The sequence below is a fragment of the Mesoplodon densirostris genome, chromosome 9 (assembly GCF_025265405.1).
Source record: "Mesoplodon densirostris isolate mMesDen1 chromosome 9, mMesDen1 primary haplotype, whole genome shotgun sequence".
In the NCBI taxonomy this organism is placed as follows: domain Eukaryota; kingdom Metazoa; phylum Chordata; class Mammalia; order Artiodactyla; family Ziphiidae; genus Mesoplodon; species Mesoplodon densirostris.
The window spans coordinates 113,739,080-113,757,716 of record NC_082669.1 but is presented as its reverse complement, the minus strand read 5'-3'; the positions used below and the strand labels follow the sequence as shown (position 1 = coordinate 113,757,716).

Genomic DNA, 18,637 nt, shown 5'->3' with positions numbered 1-18,637 from the left:
GGGCGCTCGGCCAGGCCTGTGGGGTGACACCCACGCCGGCCTCGCCCACCCTGTCCAGTGGCGCCCCGCCCGCCCGCGCGATGACGCCACACACCAGTCCCGCGCACCCGCCTTCGCGGCGCTCCCGGGTCCTGTGGGATGACGTCCCACGCTGGCCCCGTCCACCCAACGTTAGGCCGCGCCCAGGCCCGGGGCCACGCCCGACCGCCGCAGTAGAAGCCCCCGATCCCTCGCCGCCGCCGCCCCGCCCGGCGTGCTGACGTAGCACGGCGCCGCGGGCGGAAGCGCGGGCGGGCAGGGTGGCTGCGCCGTCCCCTCAGAGGGGCGCTGGCGGGCGGGCTGAGGCGCGTCGGCCCGCAGCGGACCGGAGTGCTACGCGGCGGAGCGATGAGCGGCGCCCGGGCCCCGGGCCCCGAGGCCGGCGCCGCTGGAGCCGAACCCCCCGGCGCGGCGCTGAGCGTGGACGTGGCGGGGCTGCTGGTGCAGCTGGCGCGCAGCTTCGCGCTGCTGCTGCCGGTGTACGCGCTGGGCTACCTGGGCCTGAGCTTCAGCTGGGTGCTGCTGGCGCTCGGGCTGCTCGTGTGGTGCCGCAGGAGCCGCGGCCTCAAGGCCACCCGTCTGTGCCGCGCGCTGGCGCTGCTGGAGGACGAGGAGCGCGTCGTGCGCCTGGGGGTGCGCGCCTGCGACCTGCCGGCCTGGGTGAGTGGGCGCAGCGGACCCCGACACGCCCCCGGCCCTGACCTTCCTGTCCGCCACGACAGGCGTCCCTGCCCGCCCCAAGTCCTCCCGGGTCTGGGGTCCGCTCACGCCCAGACCACCCGCCCACGTTGGGGCGTCCTGACCAGGGGCGACACGTCCGCCTGGGTGGGCGCCGGCGTCGGGCCTGGCCCTATGTACCTTGCGGGGCCTTGCCGCTGTCGCCGGGCCCAGCCGCCCGACCGCTCTCAGCCCGCGAACCCCTTTGGGTTGGCGCCTTCCCTCCGCCGCGCGGGTCCCGAGCAGGGCCGCACAGGTGAGGCGCTCTCTGCGCTGTCCTGCCTTGGCCACGTCGTCACGCCTCGCTGTGCGGTGCCGTGACTCCCGCCTGCGGAATGTGAGCTCGCGGCCACCGGGTGCCCTGCGCGGGCCTGGACGCCACTCCCTGACCCCTGCGGAAACGGCGGCCAGCGGTGTGGGGAGAAGGGCGGTTTCCTCCTTGCCTGCGAAGTCTCAGCCGTTCTTGGTGGTTTCTGGCACAGTTGAGGAGCAGTGGGGGTCCCCCAGAAGATTTGCTGGTATGATGATTTGGAGGTGTGTTCCAGTTCTTTGGAAGTAACGTTATAAGCTGAGTAACTTTTATGTAGGGTGAACTCGAATCCCAGGTGAATTTGGGGGTGGGTGGGGCAGGCGTGGTATTGATCGTTTGTGCCCCAAACGGTTCTCTGCATATTTTACTTAGGCAGCGTGGAAACTAACGGAGTTGGTTCCCTCGTTCTTTCTTAACCGTGAGTTGGTGCCAGAGTTTCAGACGGTAGGAAACAGTGCTTGTTTTAAGATAAATGATGCTCCTGTTAGGCTTGATGTAAAGTTCTCGGGAAGATGGCCAGCCAGTGAGTTTCAAAAGGGTCGTTTTCTCTTAGAGGAGAAAAGGGCTTGGAGTACGCTCCCTGTTTCCAGTCAGAAGACACTTGTGAAGCGAGGCATGGAGTGCATGACACAAGGCAAACAGGTTGCAAAGCAGGAGTGCCCACGGCCAGGAGGAGCTCAGTGGTTACTGCCTTGTGGTGACAAGTTGCAACTGCAGTAAGAACCTCACAGTCAGGGACTTGGGAAATTTAAAATTCCGTCAATACGTGGTGGACGTGTGACACAGGACTACTTGGAACAATCACAGTAACCAGCGTGGTGTAGCTTTTTGCCAGAAGCAGGAAAGAGGAGGGTGGTGTAGAAAACGGGAACTCAGTAACGGAGGTGCGAAAAGCCAAGAGCAGAGGTGCATTTTGGAAACGCAGAAGGACTTTCAGGTGGTGTCTGGTATCTTGTGTCACACCGAATTAAGTGATTCCAGAAAGTAGCTAAAAACAGGGAGTAGGGACATTACCAAAACAGCAGACATAATCAGGGCAGAGATTCACAGAAACTGGGGGTGCTGACATTCATAGATGCTTGGTTATGGAGCAGTTGGCTAACATCAAATTTGCTTGTAAAAGCTGTGAAATGCACACTATTTTCACATAATGAATTAACAAGTATCGTTGTTACCATATTGAAGGACGGGGCAAATTATTATGATTATTTTTAGCAGAAGAAAAGGGTGATTAGCCAAAGCTTCCTTCCTTGGGTTTCTCCTTGGTGTGACTTAAACTCATGAACCGTGGTGTTCATCTTGTACAGTAAAGAATTTATGTTTTTTCCAAAATTTTTCACTTGTTCATTCCAAATTTGTGTTTGCTCATGTCATACAGATGTATACTTAAACATGCCTGTATTGCTTAGAAAACTACTGTGAGGATTCACACGAAACTTGACGGTGATCATATCCAAGAAAAGCACTAGGAATCTGGGGTTTGAGGCAGATTTTTTAATACTTTTTTTTATTGTAATACCCATGTGTTGTTTTCACGACAAAACCAGTGAATTACACTGTCTAGAAGTGGACCTGCTGTTCTGCTGTAGCCAGGGAGTCCGTGCATAAGAAGAGTTAAGTTTTCTGTTTCAGTAGTTCTTTGATTTTTACTGTACATACGTAGGTTCTTGGGGTTCAGAACTTTGGGCTGATATTTTGCTTTGAACAACATGATTGTACGGATTTCATAGTGTGTCATTGACAGCTGTGATTGACAGCAGGGTAGAAGCAGAGCAAAGCTCATGTGCTCACTTCCTAACCTCACTTTTGAATATGTTCACTGACAGTTTTTCTTCTGTTTATTTAGTAAAGTAAAAATTTATACTGGCTGTAAAATGAGATGATTAACAAATATGAATACTTGGAGAAAAAATACATATACTGTTTCAAATTAAGGCTATTAGGATATGAAAAATGGCTCTCAATGTGAGAATTCTGTAAGACCTTGATCCTACAGCTTTAATGTATACCACATTACTGTTCATTCTTTACTCTTCCCACCGCCCCCCCCATTAACAGGGAAAAGGCCTGCAGGTTTGAATTGATAGATTGAGGACTGGCCTTTTTGTTGTATCAGTGGTCTCCCCTTGTTAATTGGACCCTGTAAAATTAGACTGTGGTTGAAGAATATTGTTGAAGAGTTTTTATAGACGTGAGTAGGGGTGATTGTCCACTGCTATTTTTGTTTATTTGAAAAATTAGAACTTGGTGTGAAGTCCGTCCTTTTCCTGCTTTCACTACTGCCAATAAATGCTGATTCCATGGCTGCAAATAAGTAAGACCCAAACCTGTCATAAATGACAACTAGTCTTTTATTCCTCTAATACTTTGATGATTGAGATTTAAAGCATAGTGAACTTCTGTGTTCTGCTGTTTTTATTATTATGCACCAGTTTTTTTTTAGGCAGAGCTTTCTTCCCATGGTTCTTCTGGTAAGTTCAGGAAAATTTAACTCTAGCCCAAATTTAATATGTATAGGCTAAGAACCAAATGGACAAAAGAAAAGAATACACTTTGGTCTCATGTAAAGGAAGGGCAAGTACTTTTATTCTCAGTGTTAATCATTGACTTATAGTTTAAAAAATTTTTGTGAACACTTGTAACAGACTTGTAGCTAAATCAGGATCCACAGTTTAGCTATTTTAAACTGTGGTTGCAACTTTAGCATCTAGATCCTAGAGCAGTTATGTGCTTTGAGAAAATGTTAGAACCTCCTCAAAGCTGTGAAGGGGATATGGATAATCTTTGGGTTTCTTGTTTATGTGCACACTACTGCTGTTTTTCAAAGAGAAAAAGGACAGTCACCCTCAACATCGCTGTTATGCTGTCTAAATGCTTCATGAAGTTAGAGCAGAAGGCCCCATCGTTGCTGGACATAAAGCAGTAACTATTTGTTTTTTAGTTTAAGCTAAAAACTGGATTTAAATTTAGGATATATATGCATCCATCAGGTTGTGTGCTCTGGTTTTTCTGCATCAGATGAACATTAACCTCACTTTATATTCAAGATGGGAGCTAGGACTGAACTATATATAATTTAAGTAGATACAGGAATTGAAAATATATGTAGTATATTTCTGTTAAATTGTATTAAGTTAATACATGTTGTGTTAAATTACGTTAAATATGTTTATAAAATATAGACCTTGATCCTGTGAAGAACCGATGATGAACAACTGACTTGAGAGTTAGTTTTCTCCTTAGGCCTGGTGGACCTCTTTCCTGTTTTCTCTGTGGGTTTTCATGATTTCTAAATTGGTTGCAGCATTTAACCTTGAATGATATCACAGACATTGTGAATAGATTAAAAACCATTGAATTGTACACTTTAAATGAGTGAATTGTATGGTATCTGAATTATATCTCAGTGCTGTTAAAAAATATAGACATTGAATTTCTTTTAAAAATAAAGAAGTGAAACAGGTGAACAGTTATAGTACAAAGTAAGCCATACAAACCTTGCTTATGGAATTCAGCTAAAACTGATAAAATTTTTAAAAATTATTGTTCCAATATAAATTTGGAGACATTTACATTTTAAAGAATATTTAATGAAAGTGGAGGGCTTATGAATGAAAAAAGTAACTAAGTAAATGTTTTTACCTTAAACCTAATGTTACTTTACGCATTGATACTACATTAGCTAAACAAACAGAAATTGTGCTTCAAAGATATACATAGCCTAAATGTGTGTTTTTTGTGTGAGTTACTCTAAACTCTTACTTTAATTCAAGTACTGATATGTAATTACAATGTGTGTTTGGGAAATTTAACCTATAAATTGGTTTGTTTTCTATAAATGTATCCTATCATGGCATTATTTTGTTTATTTTTTTAAAGGCCCACTTTAAAATTTTTTTTAATTTAAATTTTTATTTACTTATTTATTTATTTGGCTGCACCGCTTGGCATGCAGGATCTTGGTTCCCTGACCAGGGATCGAACCTGTGCTCCCTGCAGTGGAAGCTTGGAGTCCTAACCACTGGACCGCCAGGGAATTCCCCATAGCATGATGTTAGAATGTACTGTTTGTAGTCTCTTGCATTTTGTTATGTTTTGTTAAATCATTACCTTTTTTGGTTTCCATGACAATGCTGCCTCAGATGAATTTTCCTTCCCCATTTAAAGATCTGAGGACCCACTATCCACAGAAGTGTTAGAGGTCACCTTGCCTTCATGTGTGTACTTACTTCCCAGTAGATACGAGGTGGGGTGTGATGGCCGAAGAGTGCCCTGGTGGGTCAGAAGGTGGTCAGTGGTGGGGGCGTGCATATAGACACACTAAAGGGCATTGAAGAATAAGTGGGAACAGCAAGATAGAAGTGCAGGATTGGGAAATCAGGCATCTCAGGGGGTGAAAGCATCAGAGCCCAGTAGGACAGCAACATGGGGTGGGGGGTACCTGGGCCCTGCCGTCGGGAGGGAGCTGTAAGGAAGGTGAGGAACTGTCAGCTGGGCCCAGAGGTGAGGAGTAGGACTGGGGCCGGGCCACCTCTCAGGGCAGCGCTCGCATTTCCCAGGGAGACTTGACGTGTTTGGACGTGGGAGGAGGGGGACATCGTGATGTACTCAGAACCAATTTGTGAAGTCAGAAAGTGGAAGCTCCTGTGCAGTGCCGATTACTGCTGGATTGCCCTGCTGTACACCCTTGAGGTCGCTGGAGACGCCTGTCTACCTCCCCCAAATAGACTGTTTTATTTTACTCTGAAGGGTCTTATTGTGCCATAAACACTGCGTCATCCCCTGCTCTTTTGAAAGTGGGTGGGCGTAGTTCTTACATAAACAGTGTCAGTAGTTGTGTTGCATGGAGCCATTTTTCCATTTAACATGTTTTATTCACAAGTTTTCTCATGGTCTTTTGCCCTCTCAGTGGTTTATCTTTCTTAATTTTTTTTCCTTAACTGTTAAAAAGTCCTGTAAATTTTTTAAAGAAAACCATCTATTTTGGTGAATTTTTCCTAGAGTAGATCACATTTTAAGGGACAAGCCTAGCTTAAGTGCAGGGATCAAAAATGGGCTTTCATTGATTCATCTATTCACTCAGCCAGTATTTATTGGACCTTTCCTGTGTTCTAGGTACTGTGCTAGGTGATGAGTTAGACAAGGCCTCAAACTCAAAAATTTACTAGCTGGTGATAACACAAATCTAGGGATAATCCTAGTTTTAGTCATAGTATGCTCTGGTAGTTTTTTTCTCTTTTTAAAATAAAAATAATACATATTCATTTTTGTTAAATGCAAAAAAGTATATAAAAACATTATTCATAATTCCAAACCACCCATCATAGTAGTTGGTAAAAACTATAATAACTTTGAATGGAATTGTTACTGTGTATTCATCTATTTGTACTGATAAACCATACTAAAAATCATTTGTTCAGAAAAATACGGTTTAGCGTTTAAAAGTTTTCTAGACTCTTAACTACATGTGGAAAAAGAAAGGCTGACCTTTTTTAGGTCTTTCACTTGGTGAAGTGGTATATTCATTTTTTAAAAAGACTATGCCTTTTAGAGCATTTTGTACATTTATTGAAGTAATAGCTCAACTCTTTAAATCAGTGTATTGTAAAAGATTTTACTGATGAGGATTAAAACTTTTTTCTAGGGTTTGTAGATCTAGCTGTGCGTATAAGTTCAGTTTTATGCTATCCTGTCATTCCTATTTTGTGAAAGGCAGTCTTATGATTACTCATAGTGGACGCCTCTGAGACCTGTAGTTCAATATCTGGTGTCTTTTTTTTTTAATTAATTAATTTATTTATTTTTGGCTGCATTGGGACTTCGTTGCTGTGTGCGGGCTTCTCATTGCGGTGGCTTCTCTTGTTGCGGGGCACGGGCTCTAGGCGCCCAGGCTTCAGTAGTTGTGGCACGTGGGCTTAGTAGTTGTGGCTTGCGGGCTCTAGAGCTCAGGCTCAGTAGTTGTGGCACACGGGCTTAGTAGCTCCGCGGCATGTGGGATCTTCCCAGGCCAGGGCTCGCCCCATGTCCCTTGCATTGGCAGGCAGATTCTTAACCGCTGCGCCACTAGGGAAGCCCTATCTGGTGTCTTTTTAATGGACTACAGCAGGATGTCCAGAGGAAAGTATCAATGCAGAGTAATAGCACATCTTAAGTGCACCCCGTGTGTCAGCAGCAGTGACTCCCTTTTTAAAAAATGCCATTGTTGTACCTGGTGACCACACTTGAGAATGGGTGGTAACCACACAAGTGGCAGATGTGGAAATGCTAGTATGGAAGTTTTTATTATGCTTTCTTTTTTATTATTTGTAAAAATGTCCTTGAAGTTGATCTTGAAGTTCTTTTGTTTGTTCACTTAGTGAACTTATCTTTCTGCTTTTAATGAACATGCAGTCGTGTTTGCCTTTATTTCTTATGGCTAGACAGGTTTTAAAAACATGATTTTTCTGGTATGAAAAGAACACTTGCTCATTGTAGAACATTTCAAGCTTTGGAGAATAAAAAGGAAAAAAGCTACCTGCAATCCTACTAACCAGTGGTAGCCTTTATTAACGTTTCGGTGATTTTCTGAATCTTTAGTATGTCTGGAGGTACGTGGATGTTGTATTTGCCTACACTAAGGATTATGTTGTGGACGTTATATCATTATTCTTCAGAAATATGACTCGTTTTTTGCAGTAGTATCTGTTTTATTTGAATTATGTCTGGTGGACAGATTCCAAAAATCAGATGGTTAGTTACTATATGTTGAGAAAAGGTAAAACTAGAGTTTGAGATATTTAATTTTCTACTCTTTTCAGTTATAAAAGATTATTTGCTTGAACTATTTGTCAGATTGTCCAGGATATATGAACTATTTTTGAACTCATAGGAGTAGCATGATAATTTTATAAACAGAAGTCTAGCTTTAGGGGGCAGTGTTTTTGAATGGTACGATGTTAAAATAAGCACAGTAGATTTATCCAGACCCCCTCTTACGTAAATAACCTTTGGAAGAAGAGAGTTCTCCCACGCAGAGTCGCTCTTCCAATGGCTTTTCTTCCTCTCTGCTGTGTTGGGATGTGAGAGTTGGTTAAGTTGAAGTCATGGCTTTGTACACAGCGTAGCACAGTGTTGGGATTGTTGTCTGGAGATTGCTGAGAAGGCTCACTGCGTTGTCCTTGATCTCGTCTGAAAACAGCAACCGCGTGATTGGTGTTGTCAGTGTCACTTGGCAGCCCTTGGGCACTGAGTGATGTGGGCCACCCTCGTGGGTACCCCTGTCACACGTGCCGGCATGGCTGTTTGGGCTCTGGATCTGATAGATGTAGGTTCCTGTCTGAGACCCACCCACTCCCAACTCCATGCACTTGGGCAAGTTGGTCACACCTTTTAGAACCTCAGTTTCCTCATCATTAGGTGGGCATTGAAATGAGCCGGACCCTGTGTTGTGGTTGTGAGGCTGGAATGAAGAAAGGCCCAGGGATGTGGCAGAGGTGGCTAGTGGTACCCTGGGTTAGTGATCACAGTACTGATGCTTCCTTTCAGCTGCACGGGTGTTGACGGCCAGCTTCCTGCTGCCTGTGGCGCTTCTCTGACTCACCTTGCCCCCTCCTCCCCGCTTCAGCCGGAGGGGGCAGATGAGATCGGAGCTTCTCTTTTACTGTGGTTTGTTTGTCTGGTGTTGTTGCTAAGAATTTATCTGCCGTAATGCTTTGTTATTAGTCACACTCTAAAGTATTCCTTGTAATTTCTTTCTCTTTTTCTCTGTATATTCCTAAAGTAATTACCCCTCATCCTTGCTGCTTCTTCCTTAAAACAAATTCTGTCCTGAGGTTGTGGTTAATCTCTCCTTGCTCTGCTTGCAGCAGCTGCCCTGATGCAGTAGATAACTGTAGTTAGTTCCATTATGACAGTATCATGTTGTAAAATTTTTAAATTCTTGTAGTCTTTTCCTTCATCTTGTGAATAAGTGTTGGTTAGGGACTAAGGTGGGGATTTGAAAATGTATATCCTATTTCTGGGTCAGTTGTAATAGTTTAAGTTAACCTATATTAGATGTGGAGCTGTTTTCCTTCCATTTGCATCCGAGGGGTTGAGATATGTTTTAGGTTTCCCAGGGATGGTGGATCTGCAGAAGATAAACCCAGTAATGTGGGAAGAGAACATCGTCCACCTTGCTTCATGCCATAAATATTACACTGGAGTACACGTTATATACTGGTTTTCGGGTCTGCCACTCATTCTGAGATACCAGCATGAGATTGCTAAAACTATTCATCTGGGTGATACTTGTACCTTCTGTTTTCTTACAGAACTTTGCTTACGTATTTGTTAAATCATTTAGTTAAGTGTGCTTAGTCCTGTAATTGTGTGTAGGATCAGGAGTTTGAAGACAGGGACTTTTTATATCTGCCATAGCATCTAACAGTATTTGCATGGAGTTTGCACAGTGAACCTAATGAGTTGTGGGAACAGTGAGCTCCTAATTGCTTGTTTTATTAGGAGTGTCTCTACCCAATTATAAATTGTCGTATGATGCCTGTGTTGCCATTATTACACATATTTGAGGTGAGCTGCCTACTGAGATCATTAATTTATTTCACTTGTGCTATAAACATTTAAATGTCTAGCAAGCAAACACATAAGATCTGTTAATACTAAGTTAATGTCTGAGTACTGGGTTTTTAAAACCAAAAACCCAAATATAATCTGAAACAAAAATGAGAATACAGTCTCAATTTTTTCACATACATAAAAAAAGGTCTTGAAATTTATCCAGAGCTATTAGAAAGTGTTGATTTTACTTAATAGCTTGAATCAGATTGTGGTTTTATATTGGGTGAAATGGAGTGAACACTGCTGTATGTATGAAGGATGGTTTTAACAGGAATTATCTGTGGATTGTATCTCATAGTGGATGGTGCAAGAGGGGAAAGGCAACAGCTCGTCTTTGCTTGCTGCCTGCACTGGGGCCACTGTAAGAAAACGCGGCAAACTTGGTGGCTTAAAAAACACAAATTTATCATTTACAATTCTGGAGGCTAAAAGTCTGGAATCATTTCCTTCGGGCTGAAACCAAGGGATCAGCAGGGCCGTGCTCCTCTGGAGGCCTTTCCTAGCTTCTGGAGCTGCGTTCCTGGGCTCACGGCCCTTCTGCACCTTGAAAGCCAGCAGCTGCTTCGACCATCACGGCGCTTTCTGTTTCCTTTCTGTGTCATTTCTGCCTCTGCTCCCTCTTGAAAGGATACGTGTGATTGCATTAGGGCCCACCCAGGTGCTGCAGGATAAGTTCCCCAACTCAAGATCCTTAATGGATCACATCTGCAAAGTCCTTTTTTTTTTTTTTTTTTTTGTCTCATAAGGCAGCACTCACAAGTTCTAGGGAATAGGACATGGATCTCTCTTGAAGGGCCACCAGCACTGCCCTACATCTTGGAGTATCAGGAGCCCAGGTGGCTGAACACAGTGATGACGGCTCAGCTTTGTTTCATCAGTTCTGAAAGGCACTTTCCCTCCACTTAACTTCTCTGGTCTCAGATTCATCTCACGACTGCGTGCGATTCAGTTAGTGTACTCTTTCCTTCTTAGTGGCACAGAGGTGGTGGTGTGTCTTATCATTGGTCATTTCTTGGATTCAACACTGTGGCTGTTCCCTTTTTCTGCCATAGCCCTGGTGCCTGAGAGTTACGTGTGGTCTTGGAGAGGCAAATGGGGGAGAGAGAGGAGCTGAGCTATTGGATGAAGGGTGGCCCACTTGGGCCAAAGTGTTTGCACTGGGAGATGAGGAGAGGCTCCCGGGGAGGGCCTTACGCCCTGGGAGTGCAGGCGTTTGGGCTTGATCTGGACGACGCCCGGAAAACACCAAAACATTTAGAAGAGTGGTGTGTCCCGATTTAAAAAAGGCATGTGTAGCAAGATAAATCTGGCAGTGATGTCCAGGTGGACTGAGGGGACTGAGAGGTGGCCAGATCCAAGCACGAGAAAGGAAGGAGTCACCCTGGGAGGATCTGATGGGGTCACACTGGGAGGGAGGGAGGAAAGGGGCGGGATGCGGGAGTGAAAGGTGACTCCAGGTCGCTTGCTTGGCTCCTGGGTGAGGACACGATATTTGCCAAGAATGATTCTATAGGAACAGTAGTTTGGAGGCCTAGAGATAAGGATGGGAAATTGTTAATTTTGTTTTATAAACGTTGAGTTTAAGAACCCTAAGCGAGTTCCAAGAGGAGTTATCCAAACAGCAGCCAGCGGCTGGTAGGTGAGATCTGGGGGACACACCCAGACACTTTCAGTTCCTAGGTGACGGGTGGCTGAGATCACGCTTCAAGTGGAGAAATGGAGAAAGCATGTGTAGACAGCATAACAAGACCAGAGGGCCCAGGACAGACCTTTGCACTCTGGAGGAAATCAGGGGATGGAAAATGAGGGGAGGGAATTCCCTGGTGGTCCAGTGGTTAGGACCTCAGCGCTTTCACTGCTGTGGCCCAGGTTTAGTACTTGGTTGGAGAACTAAGATCCTGCAAGCTGCAGTGTGGCCAAAGAAAAGGAAAAGAAAGAAAGAAAATGAGGGAAATGGTTCATTCATTCAGTGCTCACTGTGTGCAGGTTCTCTTCCAAGCACTCTGCGTAGACACCTGTTACCCTCATTTTACAGGTGAGGGGACCACCCTAACACTTGTCTTTGGTCCCAGGGCATAGTTTGAACTGGGAAGTCTCTTGGTGGTGAGGAAGAGACTGGGAATTAGACATTGTCTAATCTAGTTATTTTGATAATTTCTACTTTTCAGAGGAGGAGGCTAGGGCCCAGGGGTTCAGCGGTCACTGCAGTCACACGGAACTGGAGGCAGTGCCGGGCTGGGGTCTTGTCCCTGCCAGCCACGCCCTCTCCACTGCCCCTCGGCCCAGCTCACTTGGTTATACAGCGTTAGCCTAGCTGTCTCAAGTATCGTGTTAGGCAGCGGAGTATGCTGTCAGTGTTTTCAGTCTCTATAATTGGGACAAGTCCTTTTTCCATTTCCAAGTTTTTGTCTGGGATCATTTTCCTCCTGCTTGAAAAACTCACTTTAATATGTCTTTTAATGCAAGTTGGACAGAAACAATTTTTCTCAAGTTGTGTTCATTTACAGAAAAATCAAGCAGAGTTCCCATATCCCACCTGCATCTAATTTCTTGTATTAGCGTCTTGCATTAGTGTGGTACATATGTTGTAATTATTGAACCAGTGTTGATACATTATTAAGTTCCTAGTTTACATTAGGAGTCTCTCCTTGTTTGTAGAATAGTTTCACTGCCCCCGCCTCCCCCCCAGTCCCCTGAGTCTTCCCTCCTCCCCATCCCCAAACCTCTGGGTGGCCACTGATCTTTTTACTCTCTGTAGTTTTGCCTTTTCCAGAATGTCGGAGAGTTGGAATCATACACTGTGTAGCATTTTCACATTGGCTTCTTTCTCTTAGCAACATGCATTTAAGATTCCTTGTTTTTTCCTGGCTTGAGAATTCATTTCTTTTATTTTTATTGCAATAAAATTCAGATAACATAGAATTAACTATTCAGTGTCATTTAGTACCTTCACAGTGTTGTGCAACCATCACCTCTGTCTGGTCCCCCAAATTTTCATCTCCACAAAACAAACCCTGTATCCTTGAGGAGTCACTCCCACTTCACCCGTACCCACGTGCAACCACAAATTTGCTTTCTGTCTCTATGATTTTACGTATTCTGGATATTTCATATAAATGGAATCATTACAATATGTGACCTTTTGTGTCTGGCTTATTTCACTTAGCATAACATTTGAAAGATTTTACCCTATAGCATGCTTTGTTTCTTTTTTATGGCTGAATAATGTTCCATTGTACAGATAATACCCCAATTTGTTTATCCATTCATCCTTGGAAGAACTTTTTGGGTTGTTTCTGTCTTTATGAGTTGTTTCTGTGCTATTAGGAGTAGTGTTGTGAACATTCATATACAAATTTTTGTTTGAATACCTGTGTTTAGTTTTGTAGGGTATATACCTAGACGTGGAATTGATGAGTTTAACTTTTGCAGAGCTGCCAAACTGTTTTCCATAATAGTGGGAATATTTTATATTCTCACCAGCGATGTCAGAAGGTTCCACTTCCTGCTGATGCTTGCCAACACTTGTCACTTTCTGTGTTTTGATTCTGAGTCATCATAGTGGGTGTGAAGCGGTGTCTCATGGTGGGTTTGACTTGCATTCCCTGACGACTTATGTGCATTTCCTCTCAGCTCCACATTTAGTGAGATTTCTTTGGTAGCTCGAAATTGGCCATGGCGGGAATATTTACACCCTGGACGTTGGCAGTCTCACAGAATTGGTTGTGAACACGTAGAGCTAGAGCAGCTGGCTCTACCACTGCTTGAACGATGTCTGTTCCCCTCCTCCAGAGAGGGTGCACTCCAATCTCTAAAGGCAGAAGGGGAACAGATCACTGTAACCTAGTAGGGTTTGAGCTGGCCTGAGGTGGGTTGCAGGGAAAAGCTCTCTCTGTTCTGGACCCATCCATGCTTAGGGTTTCATCCAACAGAGGCTGTAACTGAAGACCCGCCGTGTTGACTGAGTGCCCCCTCAGTCCACCTCAGAGTCCAGGCCGTGCTTTCTCAGTGCAGTAAAAGCTCTATTTTGCTTTTTATAGGCTAGCTTCTTGCCCTAATAGCTCAAGAATTTGGCAAATGCCTAAAGGGAAGCTCAGCTGGCTTCACCTCCCCCTCCCAGGATCTGGGCTCTCAAGTCCGGTCACTCAGCTGACCCGAACTCCAGTTCCTGTCTACCTGCTCTGGTGAGGTTTCTGTAAGCTCAGCTGGCTTCTTAGCCACATTTCTCTGGATTTCTCAACCTCTGGTACCACAGCCATGGGGGAAAAACAGCCATAGAATGTCACACCATCGCCCTGCGGGGGCTTCTGCCCTGCGTTTTCATCTTTCACGCCCTGAGCTGCCCAGTGTCCTCTCCTGGGCTGGTGAGCGGGTCTCATCTGGCTTTTCTCAGTGTTCTCAGCAGAATGGGTTGCTGCAAGGTGCTCTGATCATCATAGCTGGAAGCCAGTGTTATTTTTAGGGAAAAATAGATTTGAACTCCTAGTGTATTTCCCTGTGAAAGTTAGGAGAACAGATACTTCCTGTTGTTGAGTGTACACTTTGGACGGGGAATGGGGAGACAGGTTTAGGAGAAAGAGGGCAGGTGTTGAGTGTTACTTGTATAATTTATTTCAAAATGTTTCCCTGGGTAAATATTTTAAGTTTAGGTGGGTTTCATGGTTTGGGGGGTTTATTGCTATTATTGTTGCTTTCAGGAAAATACTGTTACTGTTAAACACAATGTGTGAGGTGATTTGTAAATTTTAAGCAGTGGAGCTTGAAGTAAACAGCTGTAGAAAAATTCCAGTTAAGACTTAACTTATTTTACCTGTGAAATGTCACCTGACAAGTCAGGTAAACTCTGGAAATACCTGTTCAACATGACCGTGTAGTGAACTTATCTTTTTATGAGTGTTGAGTATTATTTGTTTCATTCATTTTATACTTTATAGCTTCAGCCTGAAAACACTGGGAGTGTTATAAATAGAGGAGAAAAAAGGTTTTGAAAAATGGATTTTAAAACTTTTCACAAGAGCCCCCTTCCTGTGTAAGGAGGGTCAGGAAATCTGGCCGCCCCACGGGACAGTTTAGCCCAGCACTGCCTCAGGGACCCCAGGAGTTGGCCTGGTGCAGGCATTAGATCTGGAGTCCAAGGCCAGTCTCAGCGTGGCCACCCGTGCTCCATGGCTAGTGCCTACCTCGTGGGACTCAGACTCTTCACCTGCTAAGTGGTGAGGAAGTGCAGTGATTGATCTGTCGGGTCCCTGCAAGCTCCTAACAATAAAACAAAAAATGAGCCAGGAGCTGGCCCTTAAGTGAGGGGTGGGGGCAGGGTAGATGAGATGAGAAACTGCTCTGAAGTGGGCAGTGAATGTTGAACAGGGTAGAGGAGACTGAAGCAAGAGGTTGGGTGGGCAGGAGTAGGTTGTAGGAGGGAAACGTAAGCACTGGTCGTTAAATACACTATATCACACGATAGGGCAGTTTATTCATGGCTTTTTATGGCCTCACCAAATATTTTGGTTCCGATGTTTATATAGGTTTTTAATTTCAGAAATCATCTGGGGCCCACAATGGCATGACTCTGCTTTTCCTTCATCAGTGAGTGGCCCAGGGGCCCTTTAAGGCCAAATACATCACTAATGTGTCCTTGTTTGTTGGCTAATTGACTAACAGCTCTGAATCGAGCTCCTAGTTTACCTTGAGGCCACTGGAGTTACTTATTTGGTCTGTTATTATTTGGGGAAATATCTGATCCACACGAGTGCAGATACTACACGATCCGCGGTTGGTTGGGACCGAGGATACGGAGGGCTGACTGTAAATTATGTGTAGAATTTTGGCTGCGCAGAGGGTCAGCTCCCCCTAACCCCCGAGTTGTTCAACGGTCAACTGTATACAATTCAGTGTTTTTGGTATATTCACAGGATTGTGTAACCATCACCAAAATCAAATTTTATAATAGAATGTGTTTGTCCATATGCACTAGCACTCACCCTCCATTCCCTCCACATTCCTCATGCCAGCCCTGGGCAACCACTAGTCCACTTTCTGTCTCAAGGCTTCCCTGTTCTGGACATCCCATGCACATGGAATCAGACAGTATGAGGTCTTTGTGGCTTTGACTACCTGTGTGATAGATGATAGAGATTGGTAGATAGGTGATAGAAAATGAGAGAGGTGACATGATTGATAGATACAATGGTGATGGATTGATAGATCGATGACACCCCATCCATCTCCTGCTGTGATGTTGTACTGTAGCTGTATAAGATGTAACCATTGGGGGAATCTGGGTGAAGTGCACACAGGGGCTTTCTGTGCACTTTTGCAATATCTGTAATTATTTCAAAAGAAAAAAATTTTGAGGGTGATCTTGTGATCTAATTATTGGTTTCTCTATAGAGGTATGCGTTTATAGTAAGTAAACTAGTGGGTTTTCTAGGAAGAATTGGAGAGAGTTTGGGGTTTGATCAAGAGATGTACAAAAATTTTTGTAATTTTTTCCTGAGGTACCTTGTTATTATTTACTCTCTTGTATGGAAAACGAAGAAAGGTAGCGTAAGCCATAGTGTTTCTCCCTGGATCATCACTGTAACACCAAAACTGAAGGGTTTCTTTTTTGTTTTTGTTGTTGTTTTAGGTATTTCTGTATTGCATGATCACAGTTAATGACAAACAAGCACTATGGGGGATGTACTGGAACCTTGGTCTCAAACATCCAGTAAAGATAAATGATTATATTCAGGAAAAACGTCTTAATGTTTTCAAGTGCCTGATTACCTATTGTTTCTCCATTGCATACAAATAAAGGAATTAAAGGAGAAAACAAGATTTTTTTTTTTTTTTTTTTTTTTTTTTTTTTTTTTTTTTTTTGCGGTACGTGGGCCTCTCACTGTTGTGGCCTCTCCCGTTGCGGAGCACAGGCTCCGGACGCGCAGGCTCAGCGGCCATGGCTCACGGGCCCAGCTGCTCCGCGGCATGTGGGATCTTCCTGGACCGGGGCACGAACCCGTGTCCCCTGCATCGGCAGGCGGACTCTCAACCACTGCGCCACCAGGGAAGCCCTGGCATTAGTATTTTCATGAAGGGATGTCTAATTGTTCTGCTGGGTAGAAGTTAGATGTATCCCTCTTTTGACCCTGCCACTGACTCTTAGTCCTGGCTTAAATTTTCTTTTCATTCTATGCATGCACTGAAATTTAAGTCCACCTTCAAAAATAAATGGATGGATGAATAGTATATCTAACATAGCAGATATATTATAGAAAGCCTCATAGTAACATTCCTTTTTAGCGAATTAGAAATAAGAATTGGTTTTCACATAATTTGGACAGCTCTGTTAGTTATAGGAGGTATGCTGGGATAAGCCTAGCTCCACGTGGCATGCAGGATCTTAGTTCCCCGACCAGGGATCGAACCCATGCCCCCTGCAGTGGAAGTGCAGAATCCTAACCACTGGACCGCCAGGGATTCCTCAAGGCTAGCTTTTTTTTTTTTTTTTTTAATTTATTTTAGGCTGCGTTAGGTCTTTGTTGCTGCCCGTGGGCTTTCTCTAGTTGTGGTGAGCAACTCTTCGTTGTGGTGCACGGGCTTCTCATCGCGGTGGCTTCTCTCACTGCAGAGCACGGGCTCTAGGCGCGTGGGCTTCAGTAGTTGTGGCTCGCAGGCTCTAGAGCACAGGCTCAGTAGTTGTGGCGCACGGGCTTAGTTGCTCCGCAGCATGTGGGATCTTCCCGGACCAGGGCTCAAACCCTTGTCCCTTGCATTGGCAGGCGGATTCTTAACCACTGCGCCACCAGGGAAGCCCCCAAGGCTAGCTTTTTAATTTTTATTTTACTGTTTACCGATTTGCAAAAAATAGTGGTCATTTATATAACAAAGAAATAGTAATGAATTATTGGGTGATAAACATGCTCTAAACAAGTATTTGTCAACAATTGTATATAATTATTTCCCCTCTCCTGCCACCTCTGCCGTCCTTGAGCCAGGAAGAGCCTCGGGGTCCACGAGCTGTGGCTCCCCACTGTGGTTTCAGCCATCTTTCCTCGTGTCAGCAGCCAGTTCTTAGAAATGACAGAAGAAAGCAACAAATTTACCCTCACTCTGGTGGTTTGTAGTGAGCAAGTAGGAGAGGTCCGGTCACTCCCTACCTGTGGGTTCAGGTAAAGACGGCAGGAACAGTAGTGCTTCTTCAGACTCCCTAGTGAAATTTCTCATGAACGAAAAGGCACCTTGGAGAGAATTTTGAAAGTGTTTCCTGGTAGGAAAGGCCTTAAACAAATGGCTTTTCTAGTTTTATTTTAATGTCTTTGTACTACAGTGTTGTTCTTGGTGTATCAGATCACCCTGTTACACAGTAATCAAAGTCTACATAAAACTGGTAACAAACCACTGGGAAAATTGTAATGCTGTGGATGTTGAAAAATATAAATTGCTGTATTTACTGTGTGAATTAATTGATTGCCTACTTTTTATGTACACTAGAAATGGATAAATCCAGTTATTTTGTGCAATTTCTTTTTACCATCCAAAGGAGTAACTTGGCCGTACTGTTACGGCCGTACTGAGAGACGTTCCTCTCTCACCTTTTTAGCCTTGAATACTTTTCTTCTTTAGAGAGTAGCTATTAGGAGGAAGCATCCCAGTATTTTAGAAAACATATCCTATTAAGACTTCCTTTTTTTTTTTCTTGTGGGTAACATTTACAGGAGACCTTCAGCTCTCTTTTTTTTTATAGGAAAATAAATTTTTTTATTAGTTTCTGCTTTATAACAAAGTGAATCAGTCATACATATACATCTGTTCCCACATCCCTTCCCTCCTGCATCTCCCTCCCTCCCACTCTCCCCATCCCACCCCTCCAGGCGGTCACAAAGCACCGAGCTGATCTCCCTGTGCTCTGCGGCTGCTTCCCACTATCTATCTACCTTACGTTTGGTAGTGTATATATGTCCATGCCTCTCTTTCGCTTTGTCACAGCTTATCCTTCCC

The 18,637-nt window shown here is 44.5% G+C and overlaps 1 protein-coding gene across 2 annotated transcripts in view; it reads left to right on the top strand.

The window, feature by feature from the left end:
• Positions 1-289: 289 nt before the first annotated feature.
• The window catches only part of ESYT2 (extended synaptotagmin 2), a 74,476-nt gene continuing 56,128 nt past the window's right edge, over positions 290-18,637 (top strand). The window contains exon 1 of one of the 2 annotated variants that reach the window (XM_060107670.1): positions 290-699. In XM_060107670.1, the coding sequence (XP_059963653.1) occupies positions 388-699 (312 nt within the window). In that variant the 5' untranslated portion in view covers positions 290-387. The remainder of the gene's footprint in view (positions 700-18,637) is intronic. The other variant, XM_060107671.1, reaches the window with a different exon arrangement.